Source organism: Calidris pugnax, unplaced genomic scaffold (assembly GCF_001431845.1).
Source record: "Calidris pugnax isolate Ruff unplaced genomic scaffold, ASM143184v1 scaffold201, whole genome shotgun sequence".
Taxonomy (NCBI): domain Eukaryota; kingdom Metazoa; phylum Chordata; class Aves; order Charadriiformes; family Scolopacidae; genus Calidris; species Calidris pugnax.
In genome coordinates, this window is record NW_015090933.1 from 469,666 (window position 1) to 479,180 (window position 9,515).

General features: G+C 41.3%; 1 protein-coding gene across 5 annotated transcripts in view; it reads right to left on the bottom strand.

Annotated features, from left to right (window-relative positions):
• Positions 1-769: 769 nt before the first annotated feature.
• Positions 770-9,515, bottom strand: part of VGLL4 (vestigial like family member 4) — a 118,690-nt gene continuing 109,944 nt past the window's right edge. For all 5 annotated transcript variants that reach the window (XM_014951699.1, XM_014951700.1, XM_014951698.1 and 2 more), the window contains 3 exons: positions 7,996-8,218; positions 4,597-4,717; positions 770-2,807 (listed from right to left, as the gene is read on the bottom strand). In XM_014951699.1, the coding sequence (XP_014807185.1) occupies positions 2,539-2,807; positions 4,597-4,717; positions 7,996-8,218 (613 nt within the window). In that variant the 3' untranslated portion in view covers positions 770-2,538. The remainder of the gene's footprint in view (positions 2,808-4,596; positions 4,718-7,995; positions 8,219-9,515) is intronic.

The following is a 9,515-nucleotide window of genomic DNA, read 5'->3' on the forward strand; positions in this document are numbered from 1 at the left end:
CAAGGCCACAAGAGAATGGTATATTACAGATTTACAAACACAGAGAGAATCTGTCCGACGGGACTGTAGATGACCCGGCTCCGGGAGGAACGTCACCGCCCCTCGCGATGGCGGTGAGTTCACTTGTGTTTCCTTCCGCCTCCCCCCAACCCTTTGGCTTCCGTGACATTAGTGTGTCTAATATATGCTTTTACTGGACATATCACATTAAATCTTTATTGCCCTCAAATCCATTCACCTATCTCAGATAAGTAAATGGAACCTTGTAAAACAGCTATTATTGAAAATATTAGCTTTAAAAACATTATCTCATTTGTGTTTACAAAGAAATATAGGAGTCACATTTTCCACAGAGTCCATCTACAGTATTAGTATTTTACTGTTACAATGCTCAGTAGCCCGTAGCAATAACAAACTAGTGGCTATTAATGCTAATGCAGTGTCCTCATAGAATAACTGTGTTCCTGCACTTTTACTGTATTACAGACAAATCTACAACAAAAAAAAAAGATCAACTTTTTTCTCCAAACAAAAAAAAAAAGAATGATTACAATAAAGGAAAGGGAAAAATTAAATAGCTACATATCATTAACAAATTAATTGTTCCTCAAAAAATACCTACAAATTTCTCTGTACATTCTTTACGCACAGCGTAACGATGGTCTTAAAGTTACCTATATAAAAAAGTGTTCTTTTAACAATCTTCCTACAGAGAGTAGGGTACTGAATGCCAAAGCAAGGAAGCGTTGACTACCCAGTAAGATGGTAGTGAAATGTGTAAAAACTGGGGGCTTAGGTGTGGTGTTTTGTTTTTTTTTTAATTTTTTTTTTTAAAGAAAATTGAGCAGCCACCTTCTCAACAAGAGTAAGAGCCAATCTCCCGATCTCTTTCTACCCTGCACCTTTTCCAAATTAAATAGCTTAACTTTAAAAAAAAAACAACAACAACATAAAATAAAAGCCACCATGGACCCAATACTGTAACATAGTCCATAATACATCACGTGTAGTTCATCTTCCAACCAGTTCTAACTTTCTACACTGAACCAATCGTTTCAGGTCACCCAGTATAAAAACCAAAGCCCTAGTTGCAACCGTACTGGGAAGATGGAATGTATGGGGGAGAGCAGTTACACTTAACAAGAAGAAGAGAAGCTCTTAGTACTAGCACAGCTGTGGTTTTACGCCTGCCTCTACTGCCTAATTTCTAGTTAGTAGCTATTAATATAGCAAATGATAATAAATGCAGTAATACCTGGTATAAAGTCTTCTACTGGAGGAATGTATGCTGCAACTTGGCATAGGTTTATGAATAAGCTTAAAAAAAAAAAAAAAATCCAAAGATCCTATTTCACAAACTGTAACAATCTGTTGTCCAGCCAAGATAGGTAACGGTAGCAGTTCCTGCAGCTCGTTAGGGTGGATCACACAGACTCAGCTCTAGGAAGCGGTTCCTGCTCGGCAGACGGCGCCGCAGGCAGGAACAAGTGCTCGGTCACGCGCAAAGCTCTAGCATCCTGTACCACAAGTGGGGGATCTCTACACCGCGGCGGTTGAGGCCTGTCCTGAGGCTGTCCTCGTTTGCTGGCTGCTACTAAAGTGAATATCAAATACAAATATCATAGAGTACAACTGTACCAGCAGTAAGTATATCTAGGATTGTTACTGACAAAAATAAACTAATTCTGAAGGAAAGCTAATAAGTATTATGATTCTTACTGTCTATACATTAATAGATACCAGCTATTTTTCATAAAACATGCATCGTTAAGCACTATTGAACCCTCCGACCTCAGCTCTATTCTAACAAACTGCAGTGTTTAGGAAAAAATGCCCGTGTTCTGTAAATTATGCAGTCCAGTTGCAAGCACTAAGCACCTGAAATCTAAAGAGAGAAAGACCTATAACCTGTATGAGACTTCCCCTTCCAAAGCTGTTTTGCTTTAAGAAAAAAAAAAAATAAAAAAAAATCAAACTGATAGAAATGTCATCCTTAAACCCTTTTTTCAGCAGTTTGCCCTCAAAATGTTAACATCTTCCAGAAAGTTGCTATGCAACTTCAGTCCTCCTCCAATAGTGCAAATCATACATGACAGTTCTTTTCAAGTATATACATACAAAATTACTTCACAGAGGGAAATAAAAATTAAAAAAAAAAAAAAAAGCGCAATGTAAGCAAACCAGACAAATTCTAGTCTCGAGAAGCTAATAAAAGCAAAAAAGCACTTGGGTCAACCAACTAAGTGTAATGGCTTTTGTGGATTAGCGTGCATTATTTTTTTTAAGGGGCAGCAGATTTGCATCAGAGGTTTCTTTGGTAATTGAGGCAGGAAAAAAAAAAAAAAAAAAGGATGCTACATCGTATGAATCTTTATGAAATAGTTCCTGCTATCATCTTTAAGGGCACCCTTTTACAAATAAAAAGTGAGTACACAAAAACATGTGTTGAAAACTAATCTCCCCTCCCCCAACACTATTTTAAGCACTGTTCAAAGCTCAGTCAAACCATGCAAATTCACAAACGTCTGGGTCCTCTCTTCATGAGACCACGGAGGGCGAGTGATTATGATTGACCATGTGAGAGGAAGGGGAAGACTGGCCCCGCCGCGAGGCAGACTCGGGACTGCTGGAGACTCCGTCCTTCGCAGCTTTGATCTGAAGCCATGTATCCCCGAGTGCTTTGGCAAAGTGGTCGTCGACTGACCCCGTGATGGACACAGAGTTTGCCACTGGCTCAGGCTCCTTGTAGTTCTTGCCAAGGCTCCGGCGGAAGTGCTCCTCCACCACCGGGTCGCAGGCAGTGGTGGCTGGAAGGGGAAGGAGGCAGAAGAGAGGGCGTTACTTCAGCGCAGGATCCTGGCACCAGCTACTGGGTGCAGAACCCAGACCTTCTCCCGTTCTCCTATCAATCAGCTCGGCATAAAGCAAGACTTCTCTACATCCTTATACAACTGGGAGTGCGTGGGGTGGGGAAGAAGATGGAAGGAGTTAAAATGAAAAAAGAAGTAATGACTGGCGTTAAACGTGTTTGCGTTTCTGTGACCTGCACCAGGTAAGTGTTTTATATATAATTATAGTTCTCCCTCAGGCTAGTAACAGCTACACCTCTGATTCTATGGAAACCCTCTCCCAAAACAAGTACATAGAACTTGTATTTAGATTTTAATAGAATTAAAGATGGAGACAGTTCTTTACAATCAGCTCCCGAGCCTGCCGGTAGCAGTCAGGTGTGAGGAGACCCCCTTCTGAAGCTGGTTTCAGGGTTTCCTTTTACCTGACAGACTCGTGCTGGGAGCCAGTCAGAAAAATAAATGAATCATTACCTCTGCAGTAGGGACTACCAGCATTAAAGTGGTGTAATACTATTACAAGAGGAACAAGGAACCTTAAAATACAGATTTGGAATGATAACAGTGATAATTCCTCAAACTACATATGAGAAAGTTGCAGTTTTACAATTTAGAAACAGTATCTTTGTGTCCAAGTGAGATTTCTATTTCAAAAATACTTAACACTGTCGGGATCCTTTATGCTACAGAAAGGCTTGATTGGTGCTAAAATAAATGTGTCACGCACAGAGACCTCTCCAAGTGACAAGAGACAACTATTTGCTGAGAACCTTCACAGCAGTTTTCCAGAAAGCTTCCAACACCTTAGATCTCTAATCACTGACTTCTCTAAAAGTGTAATAAATCCTCCAGGGTTGCACTTCAGCTTCTCATTCCAGTTTTCAACACTACATTGCTCTTTTTAAAAGAAAATGTATAATCATCATCTTAGGATGTACTTTTAGGTTCCTACGTACGTCACACTGGTATTGTCACCCTGACACGTTCCGGTTGATGAGGCCTCACTGCCAGGGACTTTTGGAAATGCTGTGTGTTAAATCTCTGCAGCAGCAGGTATGGGACACGAGATGAAAGGGCTGTGTTTTCCCCTGGTCACACAGCGAGAGGAAGTGCAGAGAAACATCCCAAGGTTCCCCAGCAAGTACTGCATGAAAAGATTTCATGAAAAGTACTAATTGCACCGAAGGTAGAAAGCTAAAGCTCCCTGCCTGGGTTGCTATAGCAACTGCCCTCCAAAGCTTTTTGTGTTATCCCTGCAGAGAAAGGTGGAGGGGATGTGCTTTGGAAGAGTATTTGTATCTGCAGGAAAAGATTTTTGTGACTGCAGCTGAATCAGAGAAGCCTAGTGACTGCTGAAAGAGTGGGGAAACTGCAGCTCCTAAAATAAGAGCATGGTTGGATCCGCTGGCCCTGTCTGCTGTTCCTCAGTTAGACTAAAATAAACATAATGACTTATTTGTCTGTGTGGGGTGTTTGTTTTGAAAACCTTCTTTAAAAAAAACAAGAAAAAAGAACAGCTCTCTCTCCCCCCAACTTTGAATTGGTACTTTCCTGGGGCTTGATGGTTACAAAGAGTGCAGGGGGATCTGCGCCAGCCTGGCCCTGGGCAGACAGGATACAGAGGTGTCCATTGTTTCACCTCCTTTTTATTCCTGTTAATGGATCAGTGCCTACACCGTTCAGGTTAGTGAGATGGTTTTGTTCTCCTCAAAAATCAGGCAGTTAAGAGCACGGAGATGTAACTTACTGCTGGAGGGTCTTCTGTAGGCAGGCACTGCTGCCCCGCAGCCACTGTGCGCGATGGGACAGTGAGAGAGGTTACAGTTCCGGTTGTTCGCAGACGCACACGTGATTACGGATGGACGGTTCTAATACAGAAGAAAAAAAGAAAACTGTCACTCACTAAGGCAATTAGCCAAAGCCATATTAGCAGCAGTTCATTGCATAATCACTTGAGATGTACACACACACACTGAGCTGAATCCCAGCAGTGAAATAACCCATAAACCGTCCAATTCAATAAAGCGTATTAAACCCCCAAATATGCAGCTATTATTTCTCTGTCTGATTAAAAAAACCCCACATTGCATTTTCATAATGGTTCCTAGTTACTGAAGTGGCAAGCAGCCATACAGAAAAAAAAAGGCCAGTGTAAAAGCAAATCATTAAAAGCATTAAAGTGATTTTACAGAGACCATTTCCACTTCACAGGCATTACATATGCAGAACTAAATGTCAACACGTTAAATACTTGTTTCATTCTATGTCCGTACACCCGTCTGATTCCAGGACTCACAAGGGCTTTACAAATTTTACAGGTATTTGTCTTCTTAGTGTTAACCAAGTTTTAATGGCATCATTTTTCATTCGGAAGCTGAGCTTTTCTAGCCTGACTAATTTTGTGTTCCCTACTGCAGCCACAAAACAATAAGCCCATAAGATGTAAAATCTGAAGAGCTCCTGAGCCAGCCCTGACCGCAAGTACTTTCCTGCTGTAATTAATCTGCCTTTCTAGCACTACGTGATAAACACCATCCCTTTTCATTCTCAACACAAGCAAATTGCCCAAAATTCACATAACCTTATTTCACACTGTATACTTTGTACAAACATAAAACACTGTTGTTTAAATTGTTCACTGTGTAACTGTTACACTGAAACAAGGCCTTAGGAAAAGAAATGTCCCAGTTTCTGCAGGTGGCTGAGGGAAGTAACACAGGTATTGGAGTATTTTTGCTTTGCCTCATGTTTTACCATGCAAGCAATATTTTGCGATACTCATTGCAAGTTAATGGTCAAGCGTCCAAAAGATTAACAGAATTGAGATAATTTTCAGAGTTTTAATTTCCTGTCCGCTTTACAAATCTGTGCAGCAAAGCCACAAGAAATCAGTACTTTACCTATATACAAAGTCAATGAGGAAGGAAACAGTTTTCATTGTTTAGTGGTACGTTAGTCCAGACAGAGTTAGAACAAGACAGAAATAAGAGATGAGCTTTCATGGGAAGGTTTAACACTATTTGTCCAGAGACAATGGGAACCATGCTATTTATATCTTATTTTTTTACTTTGCTGTCAGTGCAGTAAAAACAGTAGAGTAAGTGAATTATTTGATTTTTCTGTAAGCAATCCACATGTGGAAGTATTTATTTTCTTTTTTGAAGGGGCCAAGATTTTGCCCATCTCTGAAGCGGTTTTTAAGGGGTGTATATACGCTTATCTCTTCAGAAGAGTATTTTAGACGTGCAGAAGGTGGGACGTAGAGAGAGGTAAAAAAAAAGCTTGTCTCAAGAATGTATGTACCAACACCACAGAGGATGCGAGAGGCAGGATCAGGCATCTCACAGAATGCCCTGGTGCAGTTCTGTATGTACAGGTGCACTGAGCAGACTATACATACTTGTATGAAAATCCTGAGATAAGCTGAGAATTTAGTAACAGCAAGTAGAGCAGCTGAATAACCCTGTGCTGCCAAAATAACAAGCTATTTTTTCCCACCTCTTTATTAGAAACAGAGTAAGATGAAATCCCGTTCAACATGTTAAAGTTAAAAAAAAAAAGAAAACCAAAACAACAAATCATCAAATTATGGTTTCTTATTTTCAGTATGCTTTTTCCTTTGTATGATTCCTACTCTGCGCTCTTAGCAAGGTCTTACCTCAACATCCTATTTTCCCAAGAAAACAGATTGTAATCTATCTCAAAACGTCAGAGATAACAAAAGAGAAAGGAATCTGGTAATGGGCAACAGGAATCAGCCCAAGTCAAACACACCAAAATAGCTGAGTGCGAGTGGTGCTCGCTGCTGCGCTGGGCCGCAGCGGTAACGCTATCAAAGGGCACCAGTGTCGTCAGTGGAAGCCTGTCCCTTCCTCCTCTGTCATCGCCCAACGCCGACAGCAAAGAGGAGCCGTTCTGCACAGAACAATACCTCTGCAATCTGCGTGCCAAATGATGCAAGATATCAGCAACTAGTGCAAAGCTAGGCCTTTTGGCACAGAGAAAGGTAAAAGACTAACGTTCGTAGCCAACCACCCTGAAAATCCACGCAGCAGATGTAAAGTATATGGCTCCAGTGAAAAGCAGCTTTCATAAACTGCATATGAAAAATCCCAACCTCTGAAAGATCATCCACTTAAAAGTGTTTACCCTTTGTAGGGCATCACAGTAGGGGAGGAAGGAAGGAAGGAACAGCAGATGGCTCCAGTGAAAAGCAGCTTTCATAAACTGCATATGAAAAATCCCAACCTCTGAAAGATCATCCACTTAAAGTGTTTACCCTTTGTAGGGCATCACAGTAGGGGAGGAAGGAAGGAAGGAAGGACAGACAAGCCGGGGTACATGGGCCAGTTTAATTTCTCAACACTGCAGCTCATCACAACTCAATTATCTTGCTTTGTCTCTCCACTTGTGGGAGGGAGAAAAGCGAGCCTGGCATACAAGAAAACAGTTATTGTATAAACTGCATAGAGATGGCTCATCTTCAGCAGTTCTGAAGGAAAAAAAAAATGTACAAGATGGCAAGCCAAAAACCAACCAACCAGCCCAAACCAAACACCAAGAGCCACTCCAGCATATGGAAATAAACTATAAAATGATAAAACATCATTACTTCACTTTAGGAAAAGTCACTATGAAACAGTAAGACAACATTGCTCTGAACACCGCAATGAATGCTTTTGTCTGGCTAAAACAAGGTCATTCCAGCTTCTTTCGCCTGGAAAATTCAGTGCAAAATTCTCCTTTATGCTCTTTCTATCTTATACCTCTTCCCCCCTCTTTACCTGTGAACTACATCAGTAACTGCCTACGGGTACTGGAGCCTTGCAGAGCACAGAGCAACCCAGACGTTGCATTCCCAATTACAACACACACATTCACAAGCTCAGTAAAGCACCAGAAAGAGCAGGAAGGCTGAGAGATCTGTGACAGAGACATTTAAACACCGGCAATTCATTCACATTAAACACAATGAGCTGTGACATTCACTGTGCGTTTTTGAAACACATTTTGCCTGAAGAATAGTATCGCCTACCTATTGTAACGCACAATACGTTCTGCTTACATCTGGGAAGTCCTCACTGTGTCTCTACAGCACGGATTCCTACCACCACCCAGAGTTTCTTGTCAACCCAGAAGCCAGTACCTGCTGCCGTTCCACAGAAGTCAGTGTAGGTGTGATGCCAACTGTTCGCGTTGCATCCATGCTGTTTTTGGTCAGTGCTAGAGGTTGATCCATGGTCAAGCTTGGGATTGAGGCATACATGTGATTGGCGTGAAGGCTCATGGTTGGGGCTGCAGCCCTCTCTATTGGGCTGCGACTCCTCTCTCTGTGCTCCTTCCGATAATCTCCATTGGCAGTCTTGTTTCTAATACATGAAAGAGAAAAAAGTCAAAGGACTTACTATTGTTACAAGCTATAATGAAACGTGCAACATTAAATCCCTTTAGAAACACGAAGCAAGGTGTTTTGCTTGGTTGTGAGGAGGGGTACAGACTCCCTCAGTGAGGTATGCCTACTCTATCCAGCCACCTCACCTCAAAGATAAGCCAAAGATTTACATGTGCAAGCTCTGGCAACCAACTTTATTTTTTTTCAGCCTAGAATTTCTTAGATACGTATCTAAATGCACCAAGTAACAACTGACCACGTTTTGTTAAGATCAGACACCTCCTCATATAATGTACTATTAATCCTGCTCTGTCCCCTAACGCTGCAGTATTCTCTAAGCACTGCTGAAGCCCAAGAAAAGTTTATTTTACTCAAAAGACATAGGTTGATGTCAGCACAGTGCAGTGAGTCACAGCAGGAAGCAAAACTTTCAGATCAGAAAATAAAGGAAAAGCAAACTACACTGCACTCATCTCAGAATCACTTGATTACAACCGTTCTTTAAAGGAGTAACTTCAAACGACTATTAAACAGTAAATCTCACATAATTAGCCTATCATTCACTGCAATTAAAGTAATACCGATTTTGTACTGAAGATTGAGATGTTTCACTTTCCATACAGCAATCTATTCGTCATTAAAGCCAAACCAGTGAATCAAAGGATAGGTACTTCATCCATACTGGTGAAGGCAGTTGCTCATAACCATTACCTAGGTAAGCCTGGCTATGACTGGCAGCCTGGATCATTCCAGTTTGAGTTAACATCCCTCGTGGAGCAGTGCAGAACTGCAAGCTCAGCCTGTCTTTCACATAAGAGCCAGCTGAGGAAAAAGGTGGTTCTATGGAAAATGCACTCTCTCTCTTCAGAAGACTCAAAGTAATAGTGAAGTGCCCTATACATCCTGTGTATGAGTGGCTAAAATCCATTTATGAAGGTTTTTTCCCCCCGCTTTTTAAAGCATACCATAGCAAGCTGATACTTTAACAGCTAAGGGGAAAAAACAAGCCCTGCCAACAGAGGAAAACAAGGAACCCCAAAGCTTATCAACAAAAATGCTACAGAAAAACCTTCCAGGTTTATATAAATGAAATAATTACTTAGAGTTATCTAATGGTTACTTGTTGCTTTATGTTAGTTAAAAACAGACAATGATACTACTTTGTCCTGAAGGTGATTTCTCTATATGATCTCAAAGCAAAACAGCACTGGTGTTCACATTCATTCTCCACCACCACACACAGACACACACTCCCATACCCCCCCCCCCCCCCC